This window comes from Pristis pectinata, chromosome 12 (assembly GCF_009764475.1).
Source record: "Pristis pectinata isolate sPriPec2 chromosome 12, sPriPec2.1.pri, whole genome shotgun sequence".
Taxonomy (NCBI): Eukaryota; Metazoa; Chordata; class Chondrichthyes; order Rhinopristiformes; family Pristidae; genus Pristis; species Pristis pectinata.
The window spans coordinates 19,178,663-19,193,410 of NC_067416.1; the positions used below are offsets into that span (position 1 = coordinate 19,178,663).

Genomic DNA, 14,748 nt, shown 5'->3' on the forward strand with positions numbered 1-14,748 from the left:
TTCGTGCAGACTTAGTATAAGTGGGTGCTTGATGGTGCGAACACGGAGGGCCGAAGGGCCCGTTTCTGTGCCATGTGACTCTATGATTTCTACGATTTCCAAGATTGCTGATGATATTGGAACATGAGTAGTTATGAGGATACAGAGTCTTCAAGAGGATATAGTCAAGCTTTGCAAGTGGGCAACAACATGGCAGATGGAGTACAATGTGGGAAAAGGCAAGGTTAATCACTTCGGTAGAAAACAGAAATGCTAATTAATTTTTAAATGGTGGGAGATAGGGAAATGTTGGTGTTCAGGAGGACCTGGTTGTCACTGTACACTGAAAGGTGACATGCAGGTGCAGCATGCAGTTAGGAAGGCAAATGGTATGTTGGCCTTTATTTCAAGAAGATTTGAATGCAAGAGTAAAAATGTCTTATTGCAGTTATATAGGGCCTTACTGGGACCATATCTGGAGTAGAATTTTTAGTCTCCATAGCTAAAATTGAATATATTTGCTATTGGAGACATCCATCATTAAAAAGAGATTAAACCTCAGAGGCCTAGTCATTTCAGTATTCAGATAAGTGAGAAGTGACCGCATTTTCTCAGAGGGCTTGACAAGGTAACTATGGGGAGGATGTTTTCCCTGGTTAAACTGTCTTGAACTGAGTCTCAAAATAAGGCATAAACCATTTGGGACTGAGCTGGATGAGAGAACTAATGCAATATCTCCAAATTTTTGCAGATGACACAAAACTGAGGGGGAATTTGAGCTATGAGAATGATGCAAAGAGGCTCCAAAGAGATGTACACAATTTGGATGAGTGGGAAAATGTGAAGTAGTCCACTTTGGTACTAAAAACAGTATGACAGATTTTTTTTTATATGAATGGTGATAGATTTGAAAAAGGGAAGGTGCAATTAGGTTTAGGTGGACCTGTACACCAGTCACTGAAACCAAGTGTTTAGGTGCAGCATGCTGTTAGGAAGGCAAATGGTATATTGGCCTTCATTTGCAGAAGGATTAGGTTCAAGGGGCCTGGATGTCCTGTTGCAGCTGTACAGGGCCTTGGCGAAATGTCATCTGGAGTTGTGTGTGCAGTTCTGGTCTCCTTTTCAGAGATTGTTGTTCTTCCTCTGTGACAAGAACATACTAAGATTTACCAGACTGACTCCTGGGATGGCAGAATTTATGTACAAGGAGAGATTGGATCAATTGGGTCTTTTTCATTCGACTTTGGAAAAATAAGAGGGGATCTCAGAACCCTGCAAAATTCTAACATGCATATAGAGGGTAGATGCAGGGAGGACATTCCCAGTGACTGGAGAGTCCAGAACCAGAGGACACAGCCTCAAGGGATGGGGTGTTCCATTTTGAATAGAGATCAGAAGAAATTTCTTCACCCATTGGGTGGTGAAGATGTAGAAGCCAAGTCACTAAATACATTGAGGTGGATATATTATTTTCTTTTAAAAGGTGAAGGGATCAAAGGATATGGAGAGAAGACTGGATCAAGGCACTGAGGTAGACAAATAGTTATGATCTTGTTGAATGGTAGAGCAGGGTCCAGAAGCTAAATTTCTTTTTTCCTCTCATTTCTTATGATCTTATTCAAATTAATATTAACTGACTAAACCACAGTAATTCATGAACTTTAACCACTGATTATATGGAATAATAATAAGTGGTTTAAGTATTCATAATAATAACAAAGTAATATTACAAAATAATAAAATAAAATTGTATTACACTTGGAAGCCAGGCATGGACATGGTTCAGTGTAAGAATTTCATCTTCATTGATTTTTCTTTAAGTGACTGAGGTTTATTTCACTGTAAAATACAGTGAGAATCTGTACATCATGTAGTTATGTAGCTGTGATTACAAGATAACTGTTATATACTATAATGCAGTAACAAGAAATGTTCCAACCAAAAAAAAAATCATAATTATAAAATGTAATCGTGGCTCTTTTATTGATGTGTAGCCTTTTATTCCTCATTTATTCATACATTTTACTGACAAGCTTGTCTATTCATGGGAATCTACTAAGTTATAAAGACTAACTTTTAATAGCTAAATTCTATATAAGTTTACCAAATGCAGAATATTTTTGTCACTCAAATTTAAACTCCAAAGCAAATAGCATAAGGGGAATATTTCTCAAAACTACATGTGGATTTACTATCTCTGATTCTCATCAAATTATTAACCAATTTTAACACTTGGACAACCTAGGACTTGGGAGTAGGTATAGAGTAGATGTCAGGGGTAAGTTTTTCTTTTACTTAGAGTGGTGAGTGCGTGGAATGGGCTGCCGGCAACAGTGGTGGAGGCGGATACGATAGGGTCTTTTAAGAGACTGTTGGATAGGTACATGGAGCTGAGAAAAGTAGAGGGCTATGGGTAAGCCTAGTAATTTCTAGGGTAGGGACATGCTCAGCACAGCTTTGTGGGCTGAAGGACCTGAACTGTGCTGTAGTTTTTCTATGTTTCTAATATCAAAAATACAATGCAAAAGATGAATCATTTTGATTTGAAGTGTTACCAGGAATCCATTTCATTTGTAATGGAGTTCCAGAAAATCAATTTTAGATGCAAAGACATTGATTTCTTTCTGAAACAAGAAATAACCAGACATGTAATCACTTCTTAGAGGCACTTGTACAACAAACTAAACAGATAGAAACAATAGAAATCATTTAACTTTTATAAAAAAGATACACTAGATATCTTTTTTTTTTACTCAGCCTAAAAAGGTTAAGTGGCAGGCATAAAATGTGCAAGCACAGTAGATACAGAATCATATATTGCTGATTTGTAGACATAATTTCAATGTTATAAACCCTGACTGTTTGAAGAATCTTACAAAAATACACTCAGCTGAGCTGTTGGTTATTAATGAAAACCACTTCCATGTGGACCACCAGAGAGACTAGTGACTGCTGGTCTCTCAGATGAAACTGCAATTTCTTTTATTCATAAAGAGCATGCCAACTGGAAAAGATGGATCTCTACTTTTAAATGAATGAATCAGATCATTTTCGGCTGCTCTTTTTCCTGAATTAGGGACTGAAACAATTATCTGAACCTCTCAGAGAATCACAGATGCAAGAATTACCATGTGTTTCAGCAAATATCTTATGCTGCAACTATAAGAAATATCATATCTCAGTACTTGAACAACCATTTATCTTGCATTTTTAAATGTTTCTCATTTAGTTTATTGCTACATGAACCCTATATGCTATTAGGATGAAGCATTTTTTTTTACCATAACCAAACTCTTGTTTCCCAGAAATAAAGTTACCTAAAGCCTTTTCACAACTCAACAAATTTAGAGGTCCCTGACAGTACAGTGAAATTGGTGGTACTATTTACAGGCCACCCCTAGGTAACAAATGGGTTCCGTTTTTACAGACATCCATACTTTGATTTTGTCCTCAAGAACAATTACTATAAGTGGAGAGGGAGGGAGGACACTAGTTTTGCTGTTCATAGGAATGAATCTATGTATGCATGTTGGACTTTTGAATTTAATATTATGGGAACTTATTTGTATGTGGATGTGTCCATAAGTCAGGCATTCTTAATCTGGAGGATCCTGTGTTGAGAGTTTAGGACCCCTTCCATTCCTACTCATGGCTAAAGCAAATTTATGAGGTCAACATTGTCATGGTGAAGTATTTCAAAACATGTCTATTTAAAGAACTTTTTTTTTTAAAATCCCAGGGAAAGGTTTTAAAGTCACAAAAAATCTTAAGGCCTAAATAATTGTGACAATTTTGAATTGAAGTCCAATCTGCCATAAAAGTCAGGACACTAGTAGGTCAAATGAGAAGACATTTGCATATCAGACTTGACCATGTTAAAAACTACACGTATTACCCATTTCCCTTAATGCCTATTTAAAGATTTGAAAAAAAAACATACAAAAGAAATAACCACTTATGTCCACATTAGTTTTATTTTGCAATAAAAATGTAAAATTTAAAACACTTGCAAGATTAACCCATTCTCTTTCAAATTAATTTCACAATAATTTTTAAATGGTGATGTGCACCTGTTTTTCCAATCCAATTTGAATAAATATTGGATGTGGCGCTTTAAAGCCAAATATTTTTGTGCCTGTAAAATAGTACCTTAATTCAGATTCACGGGTTTAATCAAAACTGATTCTAGACAACAAAGCCACCAAAGAGGAGATAAACACTCTTTCCTAATACATTACCATTTGCTTATTTCTGCACAGCCAGCTGTTCTTGCATCACAAAAAAATCTATATTAATTAGAGGATAAATATTTATGATTTAAGCAAATATTTTTGTCAATCTAATTTGCAGTTGTAGGAATTTGCCTTGAGAGATATGTAAATGTAACCTCTCCTCCAAATCTGGTGCATGCAACTTAATATTTTAATAAAATAGTGAAGGGCATTTAATTTATTGGAAATGTCTGTTCTCTATGCAGATATTAAGAATGGAAAGGTAATGAACAGCACAATTTTTCCAGATCTTAGTCAATATTCACACCTACCATTGTACAAAACACCTTGCTGTAAGCAGTATGGTTCCCAAATTTGACTCTACTGTATAATATTCAGTTAGTGAAATCCAAAGCATATGACACCAAATAAAGTAACATGATCTGTCCTGAAATATTTAATAAGGGTCTACAGCTATAATGAGTTGTTTCTTTTTCACATAGAACATAGAAATGTGCACAATTACAAAAGAAAAATAATTTCAATGTCAACTTCACATTTTATAATTTATAAAGTCAATGCTCTGTACAAACAGAATTGACAATAGTATAGTGGATACTCCATCATTTTGTTCCTTGGAAAGTTCTCCACAACTCACTTGTGAAAAAATGGAAAACCCATTATCTCACTGAAATAAATACAATATAATCAAAACAGCTGTTTGGATGCTTTTTGAGGCCATCAACATTTACTCTCACAACCTAGCATTCAGCCAAGTAAAAGAGTGTTATCTGCTAATGCACAAAATAATTGCTTGGATTTGATCAAGACTGAGAATGCAATTTAGCAAAACACTCAAGCATTTGTACTTCATCCAAATAGCAAATATGCTATTTTCAAAGCATTTCCTATTCTCTATCCTCTTTGTTTCTGCAGCTGAGGCCCCTTTGTCACCTAGGCCTGTATTCAAATTGCTGAAGACAGCAATCCAGCTGTTACTTCACAAGGCTTGGTGAATACAATACATATTCTCTGTTTAATATCTCTCATAATAACACACGCACCATTTAAAACAATTTTTCATGAATTGTTTCACCAGCTCTGAGGATAGTGATGTTCCTGGTCTAACAACATATGCTTTATAAAATCATCAGCTTCACTTTTCAACATGATTTAAGATACTGGTTGCTTATGAAATAGACAAATGTGAAATGAGCTTACTAGGCCATTGGGGCATTCTATCACTAAATTTTGGATCAAGATGCAAAATCACAGTGATCATAAAATTGAAAATTTGCTTATATAATATTACTAAGGTGAAAGTCCAACCACCACATCTTTATTTATAAAAATTAAAGTCAAAATAAATACATCCCAGAGAAGCATTTGCATTTATTTTGAATTGCCAGGTGAATACAATACATCTATAATAATAACTATGTATGATAAACCATTGCAAATTTTGCAAGTATGTGCAAACTGTATTAACTATGCATATTGTAACCATTGACCCAGTTTATTTTCCCATTGATTGTTCTGTAGATGGGTCTGTATTCTCCTTTCTAATTGATCAGTTTTCAACACCATTACTCAAGTGATATAGGAAACCTTTCCCACTAAATTTTAACTTCTTCAAAACACTTCGCAGCAAAAGAAATTAAATACATCCTTTGCAAAGGTCACTCCCTCTTGCCACAATATGTAATCTTGTATACATCACTTTTCTATTTGAGCTCAGATGATAAAAGCAAATCTGTTATTTCATGTTTTTTTTTGACCTGCCAGAGAGGCCATGGATTTATGTACAGCTTCCAATCTACAGAATATTTTAAAAAAATCAAACATTTAACCACAAAGTTGGCTGCAGCAACTTTCTAGCATACCACAATAGCTACAGGACCTTCAATTATGATGAAATTTCCTATCCTGTTCAAAACTGCAATATTCCTAATCATTACTATAAAGATTGCAATCTAAACAAAGAAAATGTGCTTGCATGGAATAAACTTAATATCCAGTGGATAACAAGTGGCATCATGAGCAGTTATTAAGGCCATTGTTCAGCTGCTCATTCACAGACGTGACAAAATAAGAATGGAAAAGAAGAATTTACAAGGCAAGTCAAATAAATAAAGAGTGAAGTGAGGGGGAAAAAGTGTGGAAGGAATTAGGATAAATTCAGAAAAATAGAAGAGCACAAAAGGAAAAGTAGAGGAATAGAAAGCCAAAATGAAAGAATCCTAAATTAAACATCACATTGTTGTAAAATGTTTATGATAACATTCTGCCCAAAGAAAATTGAAATGATCTAATATAGTCTAGAAAAATTTGAGGATGATATACCATTATAAATTTTGTGTAAGATACTTATATGTGCAAACCATATTTAACACACTATGTATTCTTATATTACACAGCATTATCTCAGTATACCATGTTATATTAATTGTACAACTTTAACATTAAAAATATTGTATTTAGTTTCGATAAAGCACCATACGTTCTGCACAGGTCTGCCCAACCAGACTTGCATATTGTTGTACTGCAGCTTCATCATTAACTCTCTTCTGCCGTTTCCGATAGATGTTATAAGGCATGACTGTATTCCTGTACAGTATCAGAACTTTATTCAGGTTTTGGAGACTGTTTTCATCTTCTGAAAAAGAATGCAACAATAGTTGTTTAGTAAAGACTGAATACAGTAAGCAATCACTATTTTTTTTAACAAGCAATGTTTAACACAGGCAATGTCCAAACGATTTTGATATGCTTAAGTTCATTATTAAGCATTTTTTAGTTAAAGGTAAATACAGAAAATTGTCAGCAATTTAAATTTACAAATGCAGTGTTTTTTTGGGGTAGGAGCAAGGCTTCACTTTAAAGAACTACATGAAGGATTCAAAATAGTTTAAAATTAAGTCAACATTAAATCCCATCTTGATTCGCTTCGTATTTTCTCAAAAAAATCCAATAAACTTATTTCTGAAGGATTACAGATTTTTAACTATGTATGTATTTGTCTTTTGAACCCTCCACATCAGTTGGGTTTTTACAAAAGTAAAACATACTGGGGTAAAAATTATTTAGTGCAAATAGTCAATGAGGACAATATGTCACTTTTTTCACATTAATCCTTTGTTGGATACCTTGGCATGATTATCTATGCCATGTATGAAAAGCAAATTTTGTGTTGGTGGAGCATTTTCTGAACTGGATAAAATTGAGAGGAAGTGAACATTTATACATAAAAGAGTGAACTACGAGGCCATTGGTATGGTTTTTGATTATCCTTTCAATGGTAAGCTGTACAAAATTTATAACTACTTAAAACATTTCAAACATTTCCCTTATCATTAATAGCTCCTAAAAATACCCATTTTGCTCAAATATTAGGATTTTTATTTTACACAAGGTTTGCCTGATAAACTTAATGGTTCAGAATGGTTCAACATTATAGTATGACTAAAATAAATTGAATTTAAATTATAACATTTTTCCCATCCCCATGAAGCTAGAAAGAGTTCATAGACAAATAATTTCTATTGAAATGTCTACAAATAATTTCTATTGAAATGTAGTCAGCTGTTTTACAGGTTAATGCAGCAGCCATGTGGTGGTGAGGTCCAAGATAAAACAATGACTGCAAGGACCAGTTAAGTTTTTTTGGTGGTATTTCTTGAGGAAAGAATGTTAGAAGAGATCAGATGGATACTTTTATATCTACCTGAACAACTGCCTGCTGATTTAACATCTCATCTGGAAGTCAGCACTTTTGGCAATGAGATACAACCATCATTGTGCACAGGTGTAAGCCTTGATTAGACGCCCAGGTGTTGGAAAGGAGCTCGAATACAGGATTCTAAGTGAACATGGGGACCCCACAACTGAATACTGTCAGCAAAAGCCAGTAAAGGTAGCTTACTGCTTAAATATTGTTAATAAGTTGCTGCTCCCCAAGTAAAGGCTGGTGCTAGAGCAAAATAATATTATGAAACCGAGCAAAGCCAGAAACTTTTTACAGTAAAAGTCTGATAATCCGGAATCCAATTGATTGGAAACCATGAAGCTTTGGTAAATTGGTTTATCATTGTCAAATGTAACAGTGAAAAACTGTTCATACAGATCAATTCATTACAACAGTGCATTGAGGTAGTACAAAGTAAAACAATAACAGAGTGCAGAATAAAGTGTTACAGTTACAGAGAAAGTGTAGTGCCGGTAGACAATAAGGTGTCAGGTCATAATGAGATAGATTGTGAGGTCAAGAGCTCAGCTTATTGTACTAGGGAACCGTTCAATAGTCTTATAACAGCAGGACAGAAGCTGTCCTTGAGCCTGGTGGTATGTGCTTTCAGGCTTTTGTATCTTTTGCCCAATGGAAGGGGGGAGAAGAGAGAATGTCTGGGGCAGGTGGGGTCTTCAATTATGCTGGCTACTTTACTGAGGCAGCTATAAGTGTAGACAAGAGTCCATGGAGGGAAGGCTGGTTTCCGTGATGTGCTGAGCTGTGTCCACAACTCTCTGCAGTTTCTTGGGGTTTCGGATAGAGCAGTTGCCATAACAGGCTATGATGCATCCAGATAGGATGCTTTCTGTGGTGCACTGATAAAAATTGGTGAAGGTAAAAGGTGACATGCCAAATTTCTTTAGCCTCCTGTGGAGGTAGAGGAGCTGCTGAGTTTTCTTGGCCATGGCATCTACATGATTGGACCAGGACAGGTTATTGGTGATGTTTACTCCTAGAAACTTTAAGCTCTTAACCCTCTTGACCTCAGCACTATTATGTAATCAGGAGCATGTGCACCGCCCCCCTTCCTGAAGTCAATGACCAGTACTTTTGTTTCGCTGACACTGAGGGCAATGTTGTTGTCATAACACCACGTCACCAGGCTCTCTCTTTCCTGTAACTCCAACTCGTCGTTATTTGAGATACGACCCATTACAGTGGTATCATCTGCAAACTTGTAGATGGAGTTAGAGCAGAATCTGGCCACACAGTCATGAGTATATTGAGAGTAGAGTAGGGGGCTGAGAATGCAGCCTTGTGGGGCGCCAGTGTTGAGGATAATTGTGGCAGAGATGTTGCTGCCTATCCTTACTGATTGCGATCTGTTGGTCAGGAAGTCAAGGATCCAGTTGCAAAGGAAGGTGTTGAGTCCCAGGTCTCAGAGTTTGGAGATAAGTTTGCTTGGAATTATAGAACTGAAGGCAGAGCTGCAGTCAGTAAACAATAGTCTAACGTAGGTAGGTGCCTTTACTGTCCAGATGCTCCAGATTTGAGTGTAGGGCCAGGGCGATGATGTCAGCCATAGACCTGCTTTGGCGATAAGCAAATTGCGGTGAGTCAAGGTTGTCTGGGAGGCTGGAGATGATGCGTGCCATGACTACCCTCTCAAAGCACTTCATGATGGTGGATGTCAGAGCCACCAGACAGTAGTCATTAAGGCACGTTATTTTGTGTTTTTCTTAGGTACCGGAATGATAGTGGTCTTCTTAAAGCAGGTGGGAACCTCAGATTGAAGCAGGGAGAGGTTAAAAATGTCTGCAAATACCCCCACCAGCTGATCTGCATGGATCTGAGGATATGACCAGGGACGCCATCCAGGCAAGATGTTTTCCGCAGGTTCAATCTCCGAAAGACTGATCTCATATCCGTAGCAGTAACTGTTTCAGGTGCATTGGAGGTTGTCAGAGTGGGTGGTGACATTCCAATCCCCTTCTATTCAAAACATGCAGAGAATGCATTAAGCTCATTGGGAAGGGGTGCGTTGTTGATGATGCTACCTGATTTTATCTTGGAGCCCGTTATAGCATGCAAGCCCTGCCACAACTGATGGCTGGTCTGGGACTAAGTTTTGGACTAAGTTTTGGACTAGTATTGTCTCTTGGCATCCCTGACAGCTTTATGGAGGTCATATATCGATTTCTTGTAAAGGTCAGGGTCACCTGATCTAAATGCCGCAGTCCTCGGCTTCATTAGGGAGTGGATCTCCCGGTTCATCCATCGTTTCCAGTTTGGGAACACCCGGATTGTCCTCTTTGGTACACAGTCATCAACACACTTGCAGATAAAGTCCGTAATGGTGGTGGCATTCTCATCTAGGCTGGCAGCTGAGTCTTTGAACATGGACCAGTCTACTGACTCAAAGCAATTGCATAGAAGCTCATCTATTTCCTCAGACCAGCACTGTACAACTTTCTGTACTAGATCCTCAAGTTTCAGCTTCTGCAGAGAGAAGGAACACAGCCTGGTGGTCTGATATACAAAGTGTGTGTGCAAGTGCTGGGGGCGGGGGTGGCTCAGTAGGTGTCTTTGATTATTGTGTAACAATGGCCAAGGGTGTTTGGGTTCCTGGTGGGGGCATCAGGCTCATCCATGAGTACACAAAGCTCTCACTGGGTTTTGTTTTTATTTGTCCCTTTACACTCACCAGGGCTCAGTTTCTGGCTCCCTTTAAACTTATTAGCTTTACTTAAACTTATTAGCTTTACTGGAAAATAACATACTACAGTGTAACACATGAAAAAAAAGAGTGAAATAAATGTACATTGGGATAATAGGTATAACATCTGGAAGTCCAGAAAATCTGCCATCTGGCACCACCAAAGTCCCAGATTAACAAAGTTTTACTGTTTCTGCAGAAACAACAGATTTTAAACTTGTAATAAATTGTCTTATCTTGAGATTTGTGATGGTGAATATGCAAAGGACTCTTTGGGACACTAACCAAAGAGAGATGACCAAGGATGTCCATGCAAACACTGTTTGGCAAACATTGCTTGGATAAGGACATGATAAAAATGTTCATGCAGAAACTGCTAGTCAAACAATATTATGATGCATTTTAATCAATTTTTTTGAAAGCCTATGCTGTTTTAAATTTGTTAAATTGTCATGAGCATAATAAGCCTCAGAGCAATGGGATGAAGTAATGCAATTCCTTAACTATTGGGCTAACAAATATTCATAAGAACAAGTAGCAAGGGTAGCAAAGGAAACAACAGAGGAAGGAAAGGGCAACTGCTGTTCATTTCCAGTATGTTTCTTGCTAAAATTGCTTACGATTTTATAATGTTTGTCTGTTTCCATTAAAGTGTCATCATAATTATTGGGGCCAACTCAGCTCAGTTGATCAAATGGACCTTTAATAAACCAGTTTCCAACACAGCCTCTCTCTCAAAGTACAACTACTGAAGCAAGCTAAATACTTGTAGTATCCCATCCTTCTGTCAGGTAAGCTGATCAATTTTCCATCAAGCTTTTTATGCCCTTAAGTTGAGATCTTAGCTCAAAAATTCTCTTTCATGAAATGGAATGTGTGTGTCATGGAAACTGGGTTAGAATCTATCTTCATCAGGTTGTCAGTCTAATCACCAGTGTCACAAATTTCAGGGTGAGAACTTCTTCCACCTGTTTACCCTGTTCTCATCCGATTTCAGTGTTAGCTTGAAGGAGCGCTGGTACCTTGGGTTAACACAGAAATCCCACAACAAATGGCAGAAAAGGCAGCTGCTTATGCATGGTTACAAGAAGCAGGCATATGCACCACACTTGGTCACATGTGGGTTCCTCTAAGAGCAAATGAAACAAATTGATTCTGGATTCCATCACAAGGATCAGATAACAAAGTCAGAATCAGAAGGTAATCATTCAGGCCTAAGTAAATGTAATGAAGCTTTGTCTAGACTAGTATATGGACTCCTCCAATCAACCACCAAGATGTCATTCTGATGTCCCATCATTTGGACTGTTGCACATTCCCCTGTTATGAATGCTAGCAACAAACTAGAATACTATTGCTGGTCATCAACTTCAGGAAGCGGGGTGGAGTACATGCCCGTCTGTATCAATGATGCTAAGCTGGAGATGGTTGAGAGCTTCAAATTCTTAGGTGTAAATATCACCAATAACTTGACTTGGTCCGGCCACGTAGACACAATAGCCAAGAAAGCACATCAGTGCCTCTACTTTCTCAGAAGGCTAAAGAAATTCATCATGTGCTCAATGACCCTCACCAATTTTTCAAGACTCACCATAAAAACATCCTATCTGGATACATCACGGCTTGGTATGGCAACTGCTCTGCCCAAGACTGCAAGAAATTGCAGAGAGTTGTGAACACAGCCTAGTCTATCATGAAAACCAGCCTCCCCTCCATTGACTCTGTCTACACTTCCCGCTACCTTGGGAAAGCAGCCAACAGAATAAAAGACCCCTCCCCAGTCATTCTTTATTCTCCTCCCTTCCATTGGGCGAGAAGATAGAAAAGCTTGAGAACATGTACCATCAGGCTCAAAGTTAGCTTCTACCTTGCTATTAAAAGACTCTTGAACAGACCTCTTGTACACTAAAGGTGAACTCTTGATCTCGCTATCTAACTTGTCATGGTCCTTGCACCTTAACCGTCTACCTGCACTTTCTCTGTAACATTATATTCTGCATTCTGTTGTTTTTTTTCCCCCTTTGTGTTCCCTCAATGTACTTATGTATAGAATGATCTGCTTGGATAGCATGCAAACAAAGCTTTTCACTGTATCTCAGTACGTGATAATAATAAACCAATTATCAACCACCTTCTCAGCTAACGAGCAGGTCCCTTATGGGAAGAGGTTATAAGCCTCTGGACTTCAGCACTTGCCATCTCATACTCAATAGCACAGTGCTAATCACTAGTATGGACATATTTGGTAGACACCAAACTTATAGATGTCCAGTTTAGCTCAATGATGCCTGTCGGCAAAGCAATTCTGACCAACTCAGCTTCTATGGCTTCTAGTTGAGAGTCATTTTGCTCCCCCAAATGGGGGGGGGGGGGAAATCACAAAAAACAACTTACTCATGAAGGTACATGCCAAAACAAGTCCAACATCCTGTATCATGATACTGTGTTGAGACTGCCATGCCAGGACATAACCAAGGAGGCAGGATGTGTGAAAGGACAGGTATCTGGGATCACTCTGTTCTTTCTCTTAGACACTAGTGCCCACCTGTCTGGATTCAATGCACCATGTCATCAGTGATCACTTTTCATCTTTTCTTCAGAGAGTGTACATGCATTGAGGCCACTAATATAGCCCATTTTTCAGTTGTAATGCAGACCAAACCATGGTATGCAGTCCAAATTCAACATGAAGGTACTTCCCGTAACAGAGTACAATTGCTTGGCTCAGAATACATGCAAGAACTAAATAAAAATACTGATGCTAACAATAAATCTAATATGGGTGGATTTAGGGTGGGGTGATGGTTGGGACAAAACATTTCCAGAAACAATTTTTCTGCCAAAATTCTTACCCTTTATGTTCAAGTACAATACAAGCCTTTTTTTTAAATGAATGTTACATGCTGTGCATCAAAATCTATGATTCAGAGCATGCATTTCTTTTATAGCTTCTTGAGAAACTCAGTTATGCGTTTCATCTGTGCAAAGTGAAATTGCATACGCCTCTTAAAGCTTTTGAAGGGATTTTGAAAAAGTTTAGCTTGCTAAACAGAATCAGTCTACGAATGATCTTCAAAAGTCATCAGATATATTTATTGATTCTAGTTAGACTGAACAGGATTGCAAGGAACTCACAATTAACAGGATTGCAAGGAATTCACAAACCAGAGAGACTATATTAAATCTCTTATAGACCATTGGTGGTTAATCAACATCAGCATTCACACAGTATCTGCAGTCAGGTGAAACTGCTTTTACTGACGTAGCAGAAACTATGTGCTGCCCCTCCACAGTAAAGATACTGCGAGCCCATCTTTAAATTTGTAGCAAGCACGAAAGGTAAGATACAACAAAATCAAACAGATGAAGTATTTCAGTATATGGCACTGCATTATTTACAAACTTTAGGCTGATATCTGATTTCAGTTCAATTTGAATAATCATCCATCTAGGAAAACAAGAAAGGAAAACAATAAATTTGATTAATGTGCAAATCAGCTAGCAGGTATAGTGTACAAATAGATGTACTGAGTCGTGTGTTGCGAATCAAGATAACGTTCTAATTAATTTTTATTTTGCTCCATAATTCCCCTTGCACAAATGATATCTTGCCTTTAATCTCCGTTATATTTAAGAATTTACTGCATTTGCAAATTGCCCCTTAATTCTGTCACAGAAAGTTAATGCACAAAAAAGTACATGTAACAAGGTATAATTACTAATGCAATAGATGAATCTTAGCAGCTGAGGAGAATAAATTGTTGAGTGCCATTCCTGTATATAATTAGATTTCAAAAATTCCAAAATTGTAAATATTTATTTTTCCTTCCCATCTTTCCTTTCTGTATTATACTTAAATCTAATCCACCCTTTTCCATCATGTTCATTTGTTTGGCAATCTATAAATCTCACTGATTGAGCAGAAACATTGTAGGCCCAGTCATTCACACAAGGCTGAACTGTGTTGTCAGCTTGCACTTCCAGACAGTACTAGCACAAAATATTTTTAAGCTGAAATGCTCAGAAAGCGCTCTAACCCAATGAGCAGTGTTAAGTTTTTCCATGCTAGTAAAATGTCAGCCATTTTGTTCATTTAAACATTGATTTTAAGATGT

General features: G+C 37.4%; 1 protein-coding gene and 1 long non-coding RNA gene across 9 annotated transcripts in view; one reads left to right on the forward strand and one right to left on the reverse strand.

Annotated features, from left to right (window-relative positions):
• The window catches only part of LOC127576954 (uncharacterized), an 84,949-nt gene that overhangs the window by 24,824 nt on the left and 45,377 nt on the right, over positions 1-14,748 (forward strand). For both annotated transcript variants that reach the window (XR_007957299.1, XR_007957298.1), the window contains exon 3: positions 11,286-11,424. This is a non-coding gene — a long non-coding RNA (uncharacterized LOC127576954). The remainder of the gene's footprint in view (positions 1-11,285; positions 11,425-14,748) is intronic.
• LOC127576951 (arginyl-tRNA--protein transferase 1) overlaps positions 5,563-14,748 on the reverse strand; it is a 131,685-nt gene continuing 122,499 nt past the window's right edge. For all 7 annotated transcript variants that reach the window (XM_052027778.1, XM_052027783.1, XM_052027782.1 and 4 more), the window contains one exon: positions 5,563-6,846. In XM_052027778.1, coding sequence (XP_051883738.1) covers positions 6,668-6,846 — 179 coding nt within the window. In that variant the 3' untranslated portion in view covers positions 5,563-6,667. The remainder of the gene's footprint in view (positions 6,847-14,748) is intronic.